Here is a 20,462-nt window from a genome sequence, read left to right as displayed (position 1 = left end):
CTGGGTTGCTGTGTCAATGTATTTCTTGCTGTGCTTTTAAAGGCTCTGAACTTGCCAATGGCCAACAGAAATGGACATCTTAACCCTCCACCCAATTGGGTTTGGAGAAGATGTCAGATTCTGGTGATGCCATTCACAGGGACTCTCAGCAATGTTGGATGACCTAACCCTTGTTGTCTCTCTACAGGGGTCCACAGGCGAACGTGGGCCGAATGGTCCAGCTGGTGCTATCGGCCTCCCTGGTCGACCTGGTAGTCCAGGGCCCCCAGGCCCTATGGGAGAGAAAGGAGCCCCTGTAAGTCCTCCCGTCAGTTTCTAAAACTGAGCCAATTGCCGTTGATCCAGATGAATGTTGTCCCTTTTTCGGTCAGGGTGCTTGGAGCTGGAGAGATGGGGAGGGGGCTGAGAGGGAGCTGTGGGGGATGCAGAGGCTGCACGTTCCTCCTTCTCATGTTAGCAATGGCGTTACGGTGTTACTATTGCTGACCAAGAGACATGTTGTTGAAACTCTTCACCTCCCGCTCATCAGGACACAATCGCAAGAACACCAAATCTTAAAGGGAACGCCAATTTAGCTTGCATGAGATCTGGTCACAGCAGGGGTAGGCCATTCGGTCCAAGTCTGCCCCACCATTCATGGCTGCTCTGAGAATCCTCAGATCCACTGACCTGCCTCTCCCCCGGTACCCTTGTTCCTTTTTACTGATTGAAAATCTAGCCGAGCTTTGAATACACTGTTTGACCCAGCCCTCTGCAATACAGATCCCCACAGACTGACTATCTTCAGGGTAAAACAAAACCTCCTGTTCTCTGTTTTAAATGCGCGACCCCTTATCCTGAGTTTATGCCCTCTCCCACAACCTCTCCACGGGAGTGTAAGTCCTGCTGCAGAGAGCTGGGCCCTGAACTGGGGTTGGAACTTGACATTGAGTGAATGCAGTCACTCTCTGGAGGGGAAAATAACAATAAAGAAGTGCGGATGCTTGAAATCAGAAACAAAATCAGAAATCGCTGGAAAAACTCAGCAGCACAGATGGTTTCTCTGCACTGATGCTGCCAGATCTGCTGAGTTTTTCCAACAATTTCTGATTTTGCTTCTCTCCCCAAAAGGACCTCATCATCACTGACACTCAAAGATCTTGGGCAAAAGCCAACGATTGGAGCTCTCTAATTTAGTCAAATTTCCGCCAACCTCCAGCAGTTGAGAATCCAGAACCCCGCAGTGAGCGAAACTGACTGTTCCGAAATATTAACTCTGCTTTTTCTATCCACGGACGCTGCCAGACCTGCTGAGTTTCTCCAGCACTCTCTGCTCTCATTTCTGGTTGCCAGCGTCTGCGATATAATGTTATAATTTGTGTGCCCAGGAGTCCCTTTACTTAAAAATCAATCAACTGAAGCGCAATCGCCAATTGCGAATGGAATGTGCTGGTCCACACGAAAGGGTTTCATCTGCTTAAAAGTGACTGAATTGAAGAAGCCATGAGCTGGCTGTAGAGCGGGTGGTGTTTGCATTGTCAACAATTCGGTATCTTTTAGTTGCATGGTCATCCACTGGTGGGCTGGATGCACAAGCGCTGGGTGTTCTAAATGGGAGTGCATGTGTCTAAAGGTGTCCATCATTGACCCTGTTTCTGTTTTCATGTCCAGGGTGACAAAGGCCTTCCAGGTCCTGCAGGTGATGACGGTGTCCAAGGTCCCCTGGGTTTACCAGGTCCGACTGGTTCTCAAGGCCCACCGGGAGATTATGGCGACAAGGTACACTAGATATTCTTTCATACGGTCCCCCAATGGGCCACCTGCAATCGTCTTGCACACCGTAGTGTGTGGTTGGACAGCTGTGTTCATAGCACTGTTAAAGCGAATGGCCAGGTTTATGCGTGCAAAGGGTATACCATAGTCGTGGAGAGTAGAGATAGGCCATTCAAGCCCATCAGGTCTGCTCCGCCTGATCTGAGAGTGTCTGCTGATTGTGACGGAGTCCTGATGGCACCAGAACCACTGCCCTGAGGATGGAGCCAGTGGTTTGAGTTGCGTGCTTGGCCTACCCTGTTACACGCTCTCTCCTCACTGCTGCGCACGAATGGATTTCCATTCAAGTAGACTAACGGGGTGTCCTATAGCGGTGTCGTGGCACAGTCCCTCCTCCAGACCTGGTGCTCCGGGTTTGAGTCCTTCCCGGATATTCATGGAGGTCCATTCGTTGGACAGCCAAACAAATTGAGAGTCCACCTGTAGATCCCACTCCACTTGTGGGATCGCTGACGCCACAGCCTCTAGTGATAAGCTAACAACGTATCCCAGGAATAACAAGTTGCAGAAATCCTACATAAGGTCTTGTTTTGTCCACTCCATCTGTCTCCAGACATGGGGAATCTGAGAGGTATTACCGCTGTAGGGTAAGCAAGCTCCTGGTTCACACTGGTCAGCTCAATACTCTTCCTATGTATGTGGCATGAAAGAGTTTTTGACTCTGATAAAATGTTCATTATATCTGGCAGCTGTTTTGTAACTTGCCTCCATGTTGAAAGGACAAGCTTTCATGTTGTGAGATGATCGCTCAGTGGTGTTGTGGGATCAACCACTGGTGGCTTGTGTTTGAGATTGAGAGCTTCCTATAGAAGGCCACAGGACCTGTCCAGTTAGCAGTAATAAAGGATAAACCACTGTCAGTGTTAACCAAAAAAAAGGCAACAAACCAGTACAGTGGCTCAGTGGTTAGCACTGCTGCCTCACAGTGCCAGGGACCTGGATTCAACTCCAGCCTTGGGTGACTGTCTGTGTGGAGACTGCAAATTCTTCCTGTGTCTGCGTGGGCTTCCTCCGGGTACTCCGGTTTCCTCCCACAGTCCAAAGACGTGTCGGTTAGGGTGGATTGGCCATGCTCAATCACTTATAGCATGCAGGCTAGGTGGGTTAGCCATGGAAAGTGCAAGATTAATAGGTTTGGGGGGGGGGGGGGGATCTGGGTGGGATGCTCTTCTGAGGGTTGGTGTGGATTCAATGGGTCAAATGGCCTGCTTCCACACTGTAGGGATTCTGTAAACAAGATTGTATAATAGTAACAGGCACAAATTGTATTAAATATCTGGGCATAATGGTTAAGACTAACTAGAGAGGAAGGATCTGACTCTACTGGAATCTAGATTCCTGGATTTTCCACCCAAGACAGTGTGAGATCATCAGATTGACTGAAGCCTAATACAGTCACTGCCACTCACCCTTTCTGAACCATCACCTTATACAATAAGCACCAAATCCTGACTGCAGAAACAATAAGACCATCGGAGTGGAAGTAAGGCCATTCAGCCCATCGAGTCCACTCCGCCATTCAACCATGGCTGATGGGCATTTCAACTTCACTTACCCACACTCTCCCTCAGCCCTTAATTCCTTGCGAGATCAAGAACTTATCAATCTCTGCCTTGAAGACATTTAACGTCCGGCCTCCGTTGCGCACCGTGACAATGAATTCCACAGGCCCACCACACTCTGGCTGAAGAAATGTCACTTTGTTTCTGTTCTAAGTTGACCCCCTCTAATTCTAAGGCTGTGCCCACAGGTCCTAGTCTCCCTGCCTAACGGAAACAAATTCCCAGCGTCCACCCTTTCTAAGCCATGCATTATCTTGTAAGTTTCTATTAGATCTCCCCTCCACAATGGTGACACTGTCGCTCCTGTCCCACAATTGGTAGCCTTCTGTCTTCAGTGAACAGTCAAGGTCATTGGAGCCACAGAGACTCAGCAACTAACTAACGGAGGTTAACATGACAGTGCAACTCCGAGCGAGAGAGTCACCTTGGGTCACGAGCTAATCTTCTTCATCTGACCTAGTGATCTGTCTGGATGTTAGAGTCTCGGATACCCATTGACAAAGGGTCTTGTGCTGTCTTGTCCTTCCTACAAATGTACTGTCAGATCTAACTAAGATCTCAGCTTGGTGCCTATAGTAGGATTTTACCATTTTCAAAACGAATGCTCCGTTTGCACTCCTCCACAGCAGGTCAATGCAGTTCCATTTATCTGAAAGCACTTTGCGATGTTAGTAATGCAAGCCTCTCTCCATCTCTGACTCCCGCTTCTCTATCTCTCCTTTCTCCCTCATCCATCTTTTCCTCCCCCCTCTCCTCCTCAGCTCTGCCTGACTTTGCATTGGCCTTTCCCACTGGACTGAACATAAAAGTGTGTGTAAATGCCGAATGCAGGGACAGTTTGCAGTTCGACTCAATCCATCTTTAAAAAGAGATGCTGGATATTCTCATACATGTCAGCTGCGATGAGGGATAATCTTGTTTTACTAGGGCCAGTTGCTGCTCAGGGACTAAAAAGGCAGCTGTGAACAACAGTTTATCCACATTGATATTGAGTGTTTGGCCTGACTGCTGTGAGTCACAGAATAACTGAATTATTAACTATTTGGTCCACTGTGCTTGCACTGACTCCTCAAATGAGCATCATTAACCCTACCTTATGAACCAAAACGTCAATTCTCCTGCTCCTCGGATGCTGCCTGACCTGCTGTGCTTTTCCAGCACCACACTCTCGACTCTGATCTCCAGCATCTGCAGTCCTCACTTTCACTATCATTAACCCTGTGCCAATGTCCTCCTTTTCCCCAAAACCCTGCACACCATTTCAATCCAAACAACCATCCGATACCCACTCAAGTGCCTCAATTCAACCCACCTCCACCACATTCCCAGGCAGTGAGGTCCACCTCCTAACTACTCACCTTGTTAAAGAATGTGGCTTTTGTTTCACGCCACCCTTGCTCCTTTTGCACATCACTTTAAATCTACGCCTTCTCATTCTCATCCCTTTTATGAGTGGAAACTGCTTCTCCCTCTCTCATCTCTCCAGCCCCAGTGATGATCTTGAAAACCACAATCCCCTCCCAGCTGCCTTCACTGAGGAAGAACAGACTCGATTTCTTCAACTAATCCACATCGCTGGAACCATTCTGGTAAATCGCTTCGGCACTCTCTCCAGTGCTGCCACATCATTCCCACATCTTTCCCTAAACTGTACACAATACTTTGGAAATGGGTTCAGTGTTGTTACCCATCTTTGGCACTGTTTGTGAGGTCTGTTAGTCTGTCAATGCCATCTGCAAGCCTTAGATCATCAGACGTAAAAATCCCCAGAAGGGACTTGATTTAATTTCCTCCACTCTTTCGCCAAACTGTCTGCTAGTTTGTTTTTTGACCTCCCTACCCTTTCTGATCGAATAGAAAGAATCCATTATTTTTGAAATGGCTGTTCCGTGGCCTGGTTTGACAAGTAATCCCATGCATTATAATTGTCCGTGCATTTTGATGTATACTCATGAAGAACTTCAATATGAGTTTCAGCTTTCTGCTTGACATGATGTAGTTGAAAACATAGCCAAAACAGGGAGCCCAGCCGAGGAGGTCAGGCAGCATCCGAGGAGCAGGAAAATCGATGTTACGGACAAAAGCCCTTCATCCTGCTTTCTCCTAGCCCAGGCTAGAAAGCAAGTTCTAGGCTTCAAAAGTCGAACTCCACAGAATAACGCATAGTTACTTCTTTTCTGCTGGTTGATTAGATAAGGGTACCTCAGTGGTTAGCACTGCTGCGTCACAGCACCAGGGACACTGGTTCAATCCCAGCTTCGGGTGACTGTGTGGAGTTTGCACGTTCTCCCCGTGTCTGCGTGGGTTTCCTCCGGGTGCTCTGGTTTCCTCCCACAGTCCAAAGATGTGCAGGTCAGGGTGGATTGGCCATGCTAAATTGCCCATGGTGTTCAGGTTAGGTGCATTAGTCAGGGGTAAATGCAGAGTCATAGGGGAATGGGTCTGGATGGGTTACTCTTTGGAGGGTCGGTGTGGACTTGTTGGGCCAAATGGCCTGTTTCCACACTGTGGGGATTCTATGATCTGTGTGAATCTTAGTGAATGGTTTATTCTCAACACTGAGGCACATCCGTCGGCAGAAACTTATAAGCCTTACAATCGTGAGTATCAATGGAGTGTTGGTGCTCAATAATGAGGAATGAAATACTAAGTGTGCCTCCTGCTACAGAGGAATTAGGAATAAGCAGCAAATGTTCATCTTGCCAGCAACCACGAGAGATGAAAAGTAAGAATGGTCACTGTATATCCAGTCTGGTTGCTTCATGGAGGATGATCTATCCACTTTGATATCTCACCCATCACTAACACAGTTCCTGTTCTGTCCAATGCTCCATTGGTTGCTGGACGTCTCCCCTGTGCTTGTGTTGCCTTGTTTCCAATACCCTCCTGACTGCCACGCTTCTTAATTTCCCTCCGCTGTTATACAATGGGGATAGGTTTTTACTGCCAGCTTTGGTTTGTGTGTCAGCGTTGGATGTTCTGTCAGAAGGCATCAGTTAGTAATTAAGGAATTGGTTTGAAAGCAATGGGCCACTGGCAGGGTGACCTGGTGTCAAAACCGCTGTCCTTGAAACAGACAAGTGGATCCGGGGAAGTATCTAATCAGTTATGCGGACAAACTTAACAATTGGGGCAATATAAAGCTGTCCCTTTGCAAAACCATTTGAGATGGTCAGGGGGAGTGGAGAGACAATACCTAGGCTCCATATTCATCATTCACGAACCCTGTTATGAGTGTGAACTGTCCTCCCCAAAGTTTCTCTGAAATACTTTGCTTTAATTGAACTAGCTGACATTATCGTCCCTTGACTGATTGCTCATGTGTTTCACGAAATGGATTTTACCTCGATTGTGACCAATGGCTCTGTTTGAATGGGCTCCTCAGTATTGGTTGTCAATTTCAAGCCTTTTAATGAGACATTTCAGTTCGAACTTGTACAGAGTTTTTTTCTTAAATTCACTTATAGATTGCTCGGCCTCCCGATTATTCACAGCTGCATAAACAGACCATTCAGCCCAGCTCTTCATGCTGTCGCTCGTTCTCCACACAAATCTCAACTCACCCGATCAATGCCAATATATCCTTCCATTCTCTAATCCTGCAATTATTCACTCAACTTCCCTTTAAGTGCATCAGTGTTAATTATTCCAATATCTTCAAGTGGGAGTTGAAATAACTCCACAGAGGCTGGTAACCCATCACCAAATCACCCTTTATATACACGGAGAGAGTCCTTGACCCCATGCTCCAGCTCCCTCAGAGCAAGCCCTCAGTGAACAGAACCTCTCACGCTCCTGTTGATATCTGTCAGCTCAGGCTCCCTGATTGGACAAGATTAACAGCCCCAATCAGGGAACGCATATCCTCTGAGGTCCACCTGACTGACCCTGTTACATGGGTAAATTCCAAATTCCAAATCTCTGAGTGAAGAGGCATTTTTCTAGATTTTCTACCCAATTTAATGGAGAATTTCTTGTATCTGTTCTCCCTAGTCTTCGGTCTTTCATTTCATCCTCCAAGTGCGAAAGGGAGAAGCTGGGCGAGATTTGAAAGTTGAAAAGATTGCTGAAAAAGCTCAGCAGGTCTGGCAGTATCTGTGAGGAGAAATCAGTTAATGTTTCAGTTCCAGTGACCCTTCCTCAGAACCAGTGACTGACCTGAAATGTTAACTCTGATTTCTCCTCACAGATGCTGCCAGACCTGCTGAGCTTTTCCAGCAACTTGTGTTTTTGTTTCTGATTTATGGCATTTGCAGTTGTTTTGGTTATTACTGGGCGAGATTTTAACTTGTCCATGTTCCACCCACTGGTAAAAGCAATTAAAATCAGGCCTAGCTTTTTCTGTTCATCCTCTATCCTATCAAGCCCTTTCATCATGTCTCAAAGGTGGCTCAGTGGTTAGCACTGCTGCCTCACAGCACCAGGGTCCCGGGTTCGATTCCAGCCTCAAGCGACTATCTGTGTGGAGTTTGCACGTTCTCCCTGTGTCTGTGTGCGTTTTCTCTGGGTACTCTGGTTTCCTCCCACAATCCAAAGACCTGCAGGTCAGGTGAATTGGCCATGCTAAATTGCCTATAGTGTTAGGGGGATGGGTCTGGGTGGGTTACTCTTCGGAGGGTCGGTGTGGACTGGTTGGCCCAAATGTTTCCACACTGTAGGGAATGTAATCTTAAAAAACAAAAAGCATTCTCACGGTCAAGGTAACCTGTAGGTTTACTTTGGACGGTTTTACCCGATGAACATGTATTCGATACATCTTAGTTTGAAAGGCTTTATCAAAGATGGCTTTAATTTCCTAAAATTACTCGGAATGTACAGCGTAAAACTGTGCTGATTTGGAGGCACAGTGGTAATGTTCCACCCTCTGAATCGGGAGGTACAGATTCAGTCCCACCATCCTGCAGTGGTGTATATTAACTTCGCTGAAGAGGTAGATTAGAAATGTAGAACACTGTCGGGGTGGCTCAGTGGTTCGCACTGCTGCCCTCACAGCACCAGGGACCCGGGTTTGATCCCAGCCTCGGGTATCTGTCTGTGTGGAGTTTGCACATTCTCACCGTGTCTGTGTGGGTTTTCTCCGGTTTCCTCCCACAGTCCAAAGATGTGCAGGTGAGATGGATTGGCCATGCTGAATTGCCCGTAGTGTTCAGGGATGTGTAGGCTGGGTGAGTTGACCGGGGGAAATGTGGGTTTACAGGGACAGAGTTGGGGGGTGCAGGTCTGGGTGGGATGCTCTTCGGAGGGTCAGTGCAGACTGAATGGACTTTACCACACTGATAGAAATAGGCCATTCAGTCCACGTGACCACTGCTCACGTTGAGCATGGCTCAATGAAACAATGGCGGAAACTCACATAACAGGGGCACTCCACTGAAGGTGAGCTGACCTCCTGAACTGAGTTACACATTGGCTCGTGATAGCTGGCAGCCCACTCCATGCCTGATCATCGCAGTCCCTTACACGCCTTTACAAGGAGTGTGCGTGAGACCCTCAAAGCGGGGGTTACACTTGCTACCCCCTGGTTAACCTAGAATGACTCTCCACATGGAAAGGGTTCTCAGACTGGCCATGTTGTGACTCAAAATTCATGGCCACTGGCTCCTGAGGTAGCACTTGGACCCAAACGCCTCTGGTCCAGAGCTCGAGCCTCAACCTAGTGTACTGAAAGACCATCTACGAGGTCTGAGTGGGACGGCTGTCTGAAATATGGATGGATTATACATGACAGCAGCATAAATACTAAACAGGGAGGTGTTCTTCAGGGGGGATATGGGTGGCCTTGAGTAGATGATGATGTCAACAAAGTCAGAATGGGTGTAGGACCATTCGGCGCAGCCATTTTGGCGCGAGCGATTTGGCGCGGCCTGTTTGGCGCAGCCCATTTTGCCGCTGACCCAGTTAGCTGCAGAATTATTTTGGAACAGCTCCTATTTCTTCCTTTTCAGGCTTAGTTAAAAGCATTAATGAAAGCAATAAAAATAAAAATAATGTTTATCCTCTTTAGTAAAAATGTTAATAAAAAAGAAATAAGGTAAATACGAAAAACCTAAAATATGACATTTATTCAAAATTATGGGCAATCCCTCGTAAATACTCAACATCATTTCTCTCACTAAATCTTCTTGTAAACTTCCCTCTGCAGTTTCAGCAGCTCGTACTTTTGTCTTTGAAATGACGGTATCTCTTTCCACCTTTGATGCCGAAGCTGCATGCGAATTTTCATTAATTTGTTCCACTAGGTCATCAATTATAACATGAATTCGAGCTTTGCAAATGTCCTTCCTCTCTCATCACTAAAACTTTGTTATCTTATCAGCAGCATATCTATCAAATATGTTATATATAGTCGTATGAGCACTTTTCCTTTCCACGTTTTGACAACAAAATTGTTGATGGCATTTTAATGGATTATATTTTATTTTAATAATAACTACAAACTACTGAATAAGTACAAACTATTGGAAACCGTATATCTGTGCCAAACAGGCTGCGCCAAATGGTCCCACTCCGGCCTGTTCTGAAGATCCCAGCTTAATTTGGTTGTGGGGTGAAGATAGGCACCAGGGATCAGATATTCACTTCCAAAGCGACCATCCCACTGGTCGCTCCTCCTTCAGTCGAATTCCAAGTGAAATCAGGGAGTGTTTCCCACCTTCCATTGATGAGGAGAGGGGGCCATGAGACAGGCTACAAATGACCCAAAACGTATGCGGTTGTGGTTACCTTAGCAACCTTCCCACCCAAGTTGCAAGCAGTGTCTCTGACGGAGTGACATTTGCTTCTGTCCTCCCCCTTTACGTGACATTGATGGGAAACTTCACACAGGGAAGGAGAGACTGGAATCCTGGCTCTCGGCTAAGTTCCGTCTGCGTTTACAGTTCAGTGAAGACTGTTGTTGGGTCTCCGGTGGGAAACTGTTATTGGAAAGTGGAAGATTAAAGTGATGGAAAGGCATGGGATGGTCAGGGTGGGGGAGTAGGAGGTCATATGGGAGGGATTGTAGTTTATCCAACAACAAACATTCTTTTTTTGACAAAACATAATCTTCGGGTTTCCCTGCTAGCTGATGTCGAATTGAGTGAGTGAGTTTGGCTAGAGTCTGTTTTTGTATATGCACAGAGTCTGTGTGTGTGAGCAAGTGTGTAGAGAGTCTGTGGATGTGAGCAAATGTGTACAGAGTCTGTGGTTGTGCATGAGTGTGTACAGAGTCTGTGGGTGTGAGTCAGTGAGTATATATTGAGTGTGTGTGGCGGCTGTGGGTGTGTGTGGCGGCTGTGGGTGTGTGTGGCGGCTGTGGGTGTGTGTAGTGTCTGTTGTTTAGATTGAGTTTCGATTATTTACAGTGTGGAAACAGGCCCTTCGGCCCAACAAGTCCACACCGCCCCGTCGAAGCGCAGCCCACCCATACCCCTACATTTGCCCCTTACCTAACACCACGGGCAATTTAGCATGGCCAATTCACTTGACCCTGCACATCTTTGGACTGTGGGAGGAAACCGGAGCACCCGGAGGAAACCCACGCAGACACGGGGAGAACGTGCAAACTCAACACAGTCAGTCGCCTGAGGCGGGAATTGAACCTGGGTCTCTGGCGCTGTGAGGCAGCAGTGCTAACCACTGTGCCACTGTGCCGCCCACTATATATGTGTGTGTGTAGTCTGTTGAGTGTGTGTGTGTGTAGTGTCTGTTGAGTGTGTGTGTGTGTAGTGTCTGTTGAGTGTGTGTGTGTGTAGTGTCTGTTGAGTGTGTGTGTGTGTAGTGTCTGTTGAGTGTGTGTGTGTGTAGTGTCTGTTGAGTGTGTGTGTGTGTAGTGTCTGTTGAGTGTGTGTGTGTGTAGTGTCTGTTGAGTGTGTGTGTGTGTAGTGTCTGTTGAGTGTGTGTGTGTGTAGTGTCTGTTGAGTGTGTGTGTGTGTAGTGTCTGTTGAGTGTGTGTGTGTAGTGTCTGTTGAGTGTGTGTGTGTAGTGTCTGTTGAGTGTGTGTGTGTAGTGTCTGTTGAGTGTGTGTGTGTAGTGTCTGTTGAGTGTGTGTGTGTAGTGTCTGTGGAGTGTGTGTAGTGTCTGTGTAGTGTGTGTTGAGTGTGTGTAGTGTCTGTGTAGTGTGTGTTGAGTGTGTGTGTGTCTGTGTAGTGTCTGTGTAGTGTCTGTGTAGTGTGTGTAGTGTGTGTGTGTGTGTGTAGTGTCTGTGTTGTGTGTGTGTGTAGTGTCTGTTGAGTGTGTGTGTGTGTAGTGTCTGTTGAGTGTGTGTGTGTGTGTAGTGTCTGTTGAGTGTGTGTGTGTAGTGTCTGTTGAGTGTGTGTGTGTGTGTAGTGTCTGTTGAGTGTGTGTGTGTGTAGTGTCTGTTGAGTGTGTGTGTGTGTGTAGTGTCTGTTGAGTGTGTGTGTGTAGTGTCTGTTGAGTGTGTGTGTGTAGTGTCTGTTGAGTGTCTGTGTAGTGTGTGTTGAGTGTGTGTGTGTGTGTAGTGTCTGTGTAGTGTGTGTTGAGTGTGTGTGTGTGTGTGTAGTGTCTGTGTAGTGTGTGTAGTGTGTGTGTGTGTGTGTAGTGTCTGTGTTGTGTGTGTGTGTAGTGTCTGTTGAGTGTGTGTGTGTGTGTAGTGTCTGTTGAGTGTGTGTGTGTGTGTGTGTGTAGTGTGTGTGTGTGTGTGTGTGTGTAGTGTCTGTTGAGTGTGTGTGTGTGTAGTGTCTGTTGAGTGTGTAGTGTGTGTAGTGTCTGTTGAGTGTGTGTGTGTGTGTAGTGTCTGTTGAGTGTGTGTGTAGTGTGTGTAGTGTCTGTGTAGTGTGTGTGTGTGTGTGTGTAGTGTCTGTGTAGTGTGTGTGTGTGTGTGTGTAGTGTCTGTTGAGTGTGTGTGTGTGTAGTGTCTGTTGAGTGTGTGTGTGTGTAGTGTCTGTTGAGTGTGTGTGTGTGTGTAGTGTCTGTTGAGTGTGTGTGTGTGTGTGTAGTGTCTGTTGAGTGTGTGTGTGTGTGTAGTGTCTGTTGAGTGTGTGTGTGTAGTGTCTGTTGAGTGTGTGTGTGTAGTGTCTGTTGAGTGTGTGTGTGTAGTGTCTGTTGAGTGTGTGTGTGTGTAGTGTCTGTTGAGTGTGTGTGTGTGTAGTGTCTGTTGAGTGTGTGTGTGTGTGTAGTGTCTGTTGAGTGTGTGTGTGTGTAGTGTCTGTTGAGTGTGTGTGTGTGTGTAGTGTCTGTTGAGTGTGTGTGTGTGTGTAGTGTCTGTTGAGTGTGTGTGTGTGTGTAGTGTCTGTTGAGTGTGTGTGTGTGTGTAGTGTCTGTTGAGTGTGTGTGTGTGTAGTGTCTGTTGAGTGTGTGTGTGTAGTGTCTGTTGAGTGTGTGTGTGTGTAGTGTCTGTTGAGTGTGTGTGTGTGTAGTGTCTGTTGAGTGTGTGTGTGTGTAGTGTCTGTTGAGTGTGTGTGTGTGTAGTGTCTGTTGAGTGTGTGTGTAGTGTCTGTTGAGTGTGTGTGTGTAGTGTCTGTTGAGTGTGTGTGTGTGTAGTGTCTGTTGAGTGTGTGTGTGTAGTGTCTGTTGAGTGTGTGTGTGTGTAGTGTCTGTTGAGTGTGTGTGTGTGTAGTGTCTGTTGAGTGTGTGTGTGTGTAGTGTCTGTTGAGTGTGTGTGTGTGTAGTGTCTGTTGAGTGTGTGTGTGTGTGTAGTGTCTGTTGAGTGTGTGTGTGTGTGTAGTGTCTGTGTTGTGTGTGTGTGTGTGTAGTGTGTGTTGAGTGTGTGTGTGTGTGTGTAGTGTCTGTGTAGTGTGTGTTGAGTGTGTAGTGTCTGTGTAGTGTGTGTTGAGTGTGTAGTGTCTGTGTAGTGTCTGTGTAGTGTCTGTGTAGTGTCTGTGTAGTGTCTGTGTAGTGTCTGTGTAGTGTGTGTTGAGTGTGTGTGTGTGTGTGTAGTGTCTGTGTAGTGTGTGTAGTGTGTGTGTGTGTGTAGTGTCTGTGTTGTGTGTGTGTGTAGTGTCTGTGTTGTGTGTGTGTGTAGTGTCTGTTGAGTGTGTGTGTGTGTAGTGTCTGTTGAGTGTGTGTGTGTGTAGTGTCTGTTGAGTGTGTGTGTGTGTAGTGTCTGTTGAGTGTGTGTGTGTGTAGTGTCTGTTGAGTGTGTGTGTGTGTAGTGTCTGTTGAGTGTGTGTGTGTGTAGTGTCTGTTGAGTGTGTGTGTGTGTGTAGTGTCTGTTGAGTGTGTGTGTGTGTGTAGTGTCTGTTGAGTGTGTGTGTGTGTAGTGTCTGTTGAGTGTGTGTGTGTGTAGTGTCTGTTGAGTGTGTGTGTGTGTAGTGTCTGTTGAGTGTGTGTGTGTAGTGTCTGTTGAGTGTGTGTGTGTGTAGTGTCTGTTGAGTGTGTGTGTGTGTAGTGTCTGTTGAGTGTGTGTGTGTGTAGTGTCTGTTGAGTGTGTGTGTGTGTAGTGTCTGTGTGTGTGTGTGTAGTGTCTGTGTCTGTGTGTGTAGTGTCTGTGTCTGTGTGTGTAGTGTCTGTGTCTGTGTGTAGTGTCTGTTGAGTGTGTGTGTGTAGTGTCTGTTGAGTGTGTGTGTGTAGTGTCTGTTGAGTGTGTGTGTGTAGTGTCTGTTGAGTGTGTGTGTGTGTAGTGTCTGTTGAGTGTGTGTGTGTGTAGTGTCTGTTGAGTGTGTGTGTGTGTAGTGTCTGTGTGTGTGTGTGTGTAGTGTCTGTGTGTGTGTGTGTGTAGTGTCTGTGTCTGTGTGTGTAGTGTCTGTGTCTGTGTGTGTAGTGTCTGTGTCTGTGTGTAGTGTCTGTTGAGTGTGTGTGTGTAGTGTCTGTTGAGTGTGTGTGTGTAGTGTCTGTTGAGTGTGTGTGTGTAGTGTCTGTTGAGTGTGTGTGTGTAGTGTCTGTTGAGTGTGTGTGTGTAGTGTCTGTTGAGTGTGTATGTGTGTGTAGTGTGTGTTGAGTGTGTGTGTGTGTGTAGTGTCTGTTGAGTGTGTGTGTGTGTAGTGTGTGTGTGTGTGTGTGTAGTGTCTGTTGAGTGTGTGTGTGTGTGTAGTGTCTGTTGAGTGTGTGTGTGTGTGTAGTGTCTGTTGAGTGTGTGTGTGTGTGTAGTGTCTGTTGAGTGTGTGTGTGTAGTGTAGTGTCTGTTGAGTGTGTGTGTGTATGTAGTGTCTGTTGAGTGTGTGTGTAGTGTGTGTAGTGTCTGTTGAGTGTGTGTGTGTGTAGTGTCTGTTGAGTGTGTGTGTAGTGTGTGTAGTGTCTGTGTAGTGTGTGTGTGTGTGTGTGTGTGTGTGTGTGTGTGTAGTGTCTGTTGAGTGTGTGTGTGTGTAGTGTCTGTTGAGTGTGTGTGTGTGTGTAGTGTCTGTTGAGTGTGTGTAGTGTGTGTGTGTGTAGTGTCTGTTGAGTGTGTGTGTGTGTGTAGTGTCTGTTGAGTGTGTGTGTGTGTAGTGTCTGTTGAGTGTGTGTGTGTGTGTAGTGTCTGTGTAGTGTCTCTGTGTGTGTGTAGTGTCTCTGTGTGTGTGTAGTGTCTGTTGAGTGTGTGTGTGTGTAGTGTCTGTTGAGTGTGTGTGTAGTGTAGTGTCTGTTGAGTGTGTGTGTGTGTGTAGTGTAGTGTCTCTGTGTGTGTGTAGTGTGTGTGTAGTGTCTGTTGAGTGTGTGTAGTGTCTGTTGAGTGTGTGTAGTGTCTGTTGAGTGTCTGTTGAGTGTCTGTTGAGTGTGTGTGGAGTGTGTGTGGAGTGTGTGTGGAGTGTGTGTGGAGTGTGTGTGGAGTGTGTGTGGAGTGTGTGTGGAGTGTGTGTGGAGTGTGTGTGGAGTGTGTGTGGAGTGTGTGTGGAGTGTGTGTGGAGTGTGTGTGGAGTGTGTGTGGAGTGTGTGTGGAGTGTGTGTGGAGTGTGTGTGGAGTGTGTGTGGAGTGTGTGTGGAGTGTGTGTGTGTGGAGTGTGTGTGGAGTGTGTGTGGAGTGTGTGTGGAGTGTGTGTGGGTGTAGTGTCTGTTGAGTGTGTGTGTGTGTAGTGTCTGTTGAGTGTGTGTGTGTGTAGTGTCTGTTGAGTGTGTGTGTAGTGTGTGTGTAGTGTCTGTTGAGTGTGTGTGTAGTGTGTGTGTAGTGTCTGTTGAGTGTGTGTGTAGTGTGTGTGTAGTGTCTGTTGAGTGTGTGTGTAGTGTGTGTGTAGTGTCTGTTGAGTGTGTGTGTAGTGTGTGTGTAGTGTCTGTTGAGTGTGTGTGTGTAGTGTCTGTTGAGTGTAGTGTCTGTGTGTGTGTGTAGTGTCTGTGTGTGTGTGTGTAGTGTCTGTTGTGTGTGTGTGTGTAGTGTCTGTTGAGTGTGTGTGTGTGTAGTGTCTGTTGTGTGTGTGTGTGTGTAGTGTCTGTGTAGTGTCTGTGTGTCTGTGTAGTGTCTGTGTAGTGTCTGTGTAGTGTCTGTGTAGTGTGTGTGTGTGTGTAGTGTCTGTTGAGTGTGTGTGTGTGTGTAGTGTCTGTTGAGTGTGTGTGTGTAGTGTAGTGTCTGTTGAGTGTGTGTGTGTATGTAGTGTCTGTTGAGTGTGTGTGTAGTGTGTGTAGTGTCTGTTGAGTGTGTGTGTGTGTGTAGTGTCTGTTGAGTGTGTGTGTGTGTGTAGTGTCTGTTGAGTGTGTGTGTAGTGTGTGTAGTGTCTGTGTAGTGTGTGTTGAGTGTGTGTGTGTGTGTAGTGTCTGTGTAGTGTGTGTAGTGTGTGTGTGTGTGTGTGTAGTGTCTGTGTTGTGTGTGTGTGTAGTGTCTGTGTTGTGTGTGTGTGTAGTGTCTGTGTTGTGTGTGTGTGTAGTGTCTGTGTTGTGTGTGTGTGTAGTGTCTGTTGAGTGTGTGTGTGTGTGTAGTGTCTGTTGAGTGTGTGTGTGTGTGTAGTGTCTGTTGAGTGTGTGTGTGTGTGTAGTGTCTGTTGAGTGTGTGTGTAGTGTCTGTTGAGTGTGTGTGTGTAGTGTCTGTTGAGTGTGTGTGTGTGTAGTGTCTGTTGAGTGTGTGTGTGTGTAGTGTCTGTTGAGTGTGTGTGTGTGTGTAGTGTCTGTTGAGTGTGTGTGTGTGTGTAGTGTCTGTTGAGTGTGTGTGTGTGTGTAGTGTCTGTTGAGTGTGTGTGTGTAGTGTCTGTTGAGTGTGTGTGTGTGTAGTGTCTGTTGAGTGTGTGTGTGTGTAGTGTCTGTTGAGTGTGTGTGTGTCTGTTGAGTGTGTGTGTGTGTGTGTAGTGTCTGTTGTGTGTGTGTGTGTAGTGTCTGTTGAGTGTGTGTGTGTGTGTAGTGTCTGTTGAGTGTGTGTGTGTAGTGTCTGTGTCTGTGTGTGTAGTGTCTGTGTCTGTGTGTGTAGTGTCTGTGTCTGTGTGTGTAGTGTCTGTGTCTGTGTGTGTAGTGTCTGTGTCTGTGTGTGTAGTGTCTGTGTCTGTGTGTGTAGTGTCTGTGTGTGTGTGTAGTGTCTGTTGAGTGTGTGTGTGTAGTGTCTGTTGAGTGTGTGTGTGTAGTGTCTGTTGAGTGTGTGTGTGTAGTGTCTGTTGAGTGTGTATGTGTGTGTAGTGTGTGTTGAGTGTCTGTGTGTGTGTGTAGTGTCTGTTGAGTGTGTGTGTGTAGTGTCTGTTGAGTGTGTGTGTGTAGTGTCTGTTGAGTGTGTGTGTGTGTGTAGTGTCTGTTGAGTGTGTGTGTGTAGTGTCTGTGTCTGTGTGTGTAGTGTCTGTGTGTCTGTGTGTGTAGTGTCTGTGTCTGTGTGTGTAGTGTCTGTGTCTGTGTGTGTAGTGTCTGTGTCTGTGTGTGTAGTGTCTGTGTCTGTGTGTGTAGTGTCTGTGTGTGTGTGTAGTGTCTGTTGAGTGTGTGTGTGTAGTGTCTGTTGAGTGTGTGTGTGTAGTGTCTGTTGAGTGTGTGTGTGTAGTGTCTGTTGAGTGTGTATGTGTGTGTAGTGTGTGTTGAGTGTCTGTGTGTGTGTGTAGTGTCTGTTGAGTGTGTGTGTGTAGTGTCTGTTGAGTGTGTGTGTGTAGTGTCTGTTGAGTGTGTGTGTGTAGTGTCTGTTGAGTGTGTGTGTGTAGTGTCTGTTGAGTGTGTGTGTGTAGTGTCTGTTGAGTGTGTGTGTGTAGTGTCTGTTGAGTGTGTATGTGTGTGTAGTGTGTGTTGAGTGTGTGTGTGTGTAGTGTCTGTGTAGTGTCTGTGTGTGTGTGTAGTGTCTGTGTAGTGTCTGTGTAGTGTCTGTGTAGTGTCTGTGTAGTGTCTGTGTAGTGTCTGTGTAGTGTCTGTGTAGTGTGTGTGTGTGTAGTGTCTGTTGAGTGTGTGTGTGTGTGTAGTGTCTGTTGAGTGTGTGTGTGTGTAGTGTCTGTTGAGTGTGTGTGTAGTGTGTAGTGTCTGTTGAGTGTGTGTGTGTGTGTAGTGTCTGTTGAGTGTGTGTGTGTGTGTAGTGTCTGTTGAGTGTGTGTGTGTAGTGTCTGTTGAGTGTGTGTGTGTAGTGTCTGTTGAGTGTGTGTGTGTAGTGTCTGTTGAGTGTGTGTGTGTGTGTAGTGTCTGTTGAGTGTGTGTGTGTAGTGTCTGTTGAGTGTGTGTAGTGTGTGTGTGTAGTGTCTGTTGAGTGTGTGTGTGTGTGTAGTGTCTGTTGAGTGTGTGTAGTGTGTGTGTGTAGTGTCTGTTGAGTGTGTGTGTGTGTGTAGTGTCTGTTGAGTGTGTGTGTGTGTGTAGTGTCTGTTGAGTGTGTGTGTGTGTGTAGTGTCTGTTGAGTGTGTGTGTGTAGTGTCTGTTGAGTGTGTGTAGTGTGTGTGTGTAGTGTCTGTTGAGTGTGTGTGTGTGTGTAGTGTCTGTTGAGTGTGTGTGTGTGTGTAGTGTCTGTTGAGTGTGTGTGTGTGTGTAGTGTCTGTTGAGTGTGTGTGTGTGTGTAGTGTCTGTTGAGTGTGTGTGTGTGTGTAGTGTCTGTTGTGTGTGTGTGTGTGTGTAGTGTCTGTGTAGTGTCTGTGTAGTGTCTGTGTGTGTGTGTAGTGTCTGTGTAGTGTCTGTGTAGTGTCTGTGTAGTGTCTGTGTAGTGTCTGTGTAGTGTGTGTGTGTGTGTGTGTGTGTAGTGTCTGTTGAGTGTGTGTGTGTGTGTAGTGTCTGTTGAGTGTGTGTGTGTGTGTAGTGTCTGTTGAGTGTGTGTGTGTGTGTAGTGTCTGTTGAGTGTGTGTGTGTAGTGTCTGTTGAGTGTGTGTGTGTGTGTAGTGTCTGTTGAGTGTGTGTGTGTGTGTAGTGTCTGTTGAGTGTGTGTGTGTGTGTGTAGTGTCTGTTGAGTGTGTGTGTGTGTGTAGTGTCTGTTGAGTGTGTGTGTGTAGTGTCTGTTGTGTGTGTGTGTGTCGTGTCTGTTGAGTGTGTGTGTGTGTGTAGTGTCTGTTGAGTGTGTGTGTGTGTGTAGTGTCTGTTGAGTGTGTGTGTGTAGTGTCTGTTGAGTGTGTGTGTGTAGTGTCTGTTGAGTGTGTGTGTGTGTGTAGTGTCTGTTGAGTGTGTGTGTGTAGTGTCTGTTGAGTGTGTGGAGTGTGTGTGTGTAGTGTCTGTTGAGTGTGTGTGTGTGTGTAGTGTCTGTTGAGTGTGTGTGTGTGTGTAGTGTCTGTTGAGTGTGTGTGTGTGTGTGTGTGTGTGTAGTGTCTGTTGAGTGTGTGTGTGTGTGTAGTGTCTGTTGTGTGTGTGTGTGTCGTGTCTGTTGAGTGTGTGTGTGTGTGTAGTGTCTGTTGAGTGTGTGTGTGTGTGTAGTGTCTGTTGAGTGTGTGTGTGTGTGTAGTGTCTGTTGAGTGTGTGTGTGTAGTGTCTGTTGAGTGTGTGTGTGTAGTGTCTGTTGAGTGTGTGTGTGTAGTGTCTGTTGAGTGTGTGTGTGTAGTGTCTGTTGAGTGTGTGTGTGTGTGTAGTGTCTGTTGAGTGTGTGTGTGTAGTGTCTGTTGAGTGTGTGTAGTGTGTGTGTGTAGTGTCTGTTGAGTGTGTGTGTGTGTGTAGTGTCTGTTGAGTGTGTGTGTGTGTGTAGTGTCTGTTGAGTGTGTGTGTGTGTAGTGTCTGTAGTGTGTGTGTGTGTGTAGTGTCTGTTGTGTGTGTGTGTGTGTGTAGTGTCTGTGTAGTGTCTGTGTGTGTGTGTAGTGTCTGTGTAGTGTCTGTGTAGTGTCTGTGTAGTGTCTGTGTAGTGTCTGTGTAGTGTCTGTGTAGTGTGTGTGTGTGTGTGTGTAGTGTCTGTGTAGTGTGTGTGTGTGTGTGTGTAGTGTCTGTTGAGTGTGTGTGTGTGTGTAGTGTCTGTTGAGTGTGTGTGTGTGTGTAGTGTCTGTTGAGTGTGTGTGTGTGTGTAGTGTCTGTTGAGTGTGTGTGTGTGTGTAGTGTCTGTTGAGTGTGTGTGTGTGTGTGTAGTGTCTGTTGAGTGTGTGTGTGTGTGTAGTGTCTGTTGAGTGTGTGTGTGTGTGTAGTGTCTGTTGTGTGTGTGTGTGTGTAGTGTCTGTTGTGTGTGTGTGTGTAGTGTCGAGTGTGTGTGTGTGTAGTGTCTGTTGAGTGTGTGTGTGTGTGTGTAGTGTCTGTTGAGTGTGTGTGTGTAGTGTAGTGTCTGTTGAGTGTGTGTGTGTATGTAGTGTCTGTTGAGTGTGTGTGTAGTGTGTGTAGTGTCTGTTGAGTGTGTGTGTGTGTGTAGTGTCTGTTGAGTGTGTGTGTGTGTGTAGTGTCTGTTGAGTGTGTGTGTAGTGTGTGTAGTGTCTGTGTAGTGTGTGTGTGTGTGTGTGTGTAGTGTCTGTGTAGTGTGTGTGTGTGTGTGTGTAGTGTCTGTGTAGTGTGTGTGTGTGTGTGTAGTGTCTGTGTAGTGTGTGTGTGTGTAGTGTCTGTTGAGTGTGTGTGTGTGTGTAGTGTCTGTTGAGTGTGTGTGTGTGTGTAGTGTCTGTTGAGTGTGTGTAGTGTGTGTGTGTAGTGTCTGTTGAGTGTGTGTAGTGTGTGTGTGTAGTGTCTGTTGAGTGTGTGTGTGTGTGTAGTGTCTGTTGAGTGTGTGTAGTGTGTGTGTGTAGTGTCTGTTGAGTGTGTGTGTGTGTAGTGTCTGTTGAGTGTGTGTGTGTGTAGTGTCTGTGTGTGTGTGTGTGTGTGTGTGTGTAGTGTCTGTGTGTGTGTGTGTGTGTGTGTGTGTAGTGTCTGTGTGTGTGTGTGTAGTGTCTGTTGAGTGTGTGTGTAGTGTGTGTGTGTAGTGTCTGTTGAGTGTGTGTGTAG

General features: G+C 46.8%; 1 protein-coding gene across 1 annotated transcript in view; it reads left to right on the top strand.

The window, feature by feature from the left end:
• LOC122552376 (uncharacterized) overlaps nt 1-20,462 on the top strand; it is a 372,305-nt gene that overhangs the window by 229,345 nt on the left and 122,498 nt on the right. The window contains exons 42-43 of the mRNA XM_087983386.1: nt 188-295; nt 1,651-1,758. Coding sequence (XP_087839512.1) covers nt 188-295; nt 1,651-1,758 — 216 coding nt within the window. The remainder of the gene's footprint in view (nt 1-187; nt 296-1,650; nt 1,759-20,462) is intronic.

The sequence above is a fragment of the Chiloscyllium plagiosum genome, unplaced genomic scaffold (assembly GCF_037043375.1).
Source record: "Chiloscyllium plagiosum isolate Xiang-an unplaced genomic scaffold, Cpla_swu_hap1 HiC_scaffold_45, whole genome shotgun sequence".
Classification (NCBI taxonomy): domain Eukaryota; kingdom Metazoa; phylum Chordata; class Chondrichthyes; order Orectolobiformes; family Hemiscylliidae; genus Chiloscyllium; species Chiloscyllium plagiosum.
Note: the sequence above shows the minus strand (reverse complement) of the source record. Positions and strands in the feature narration are given on the sequence as shown.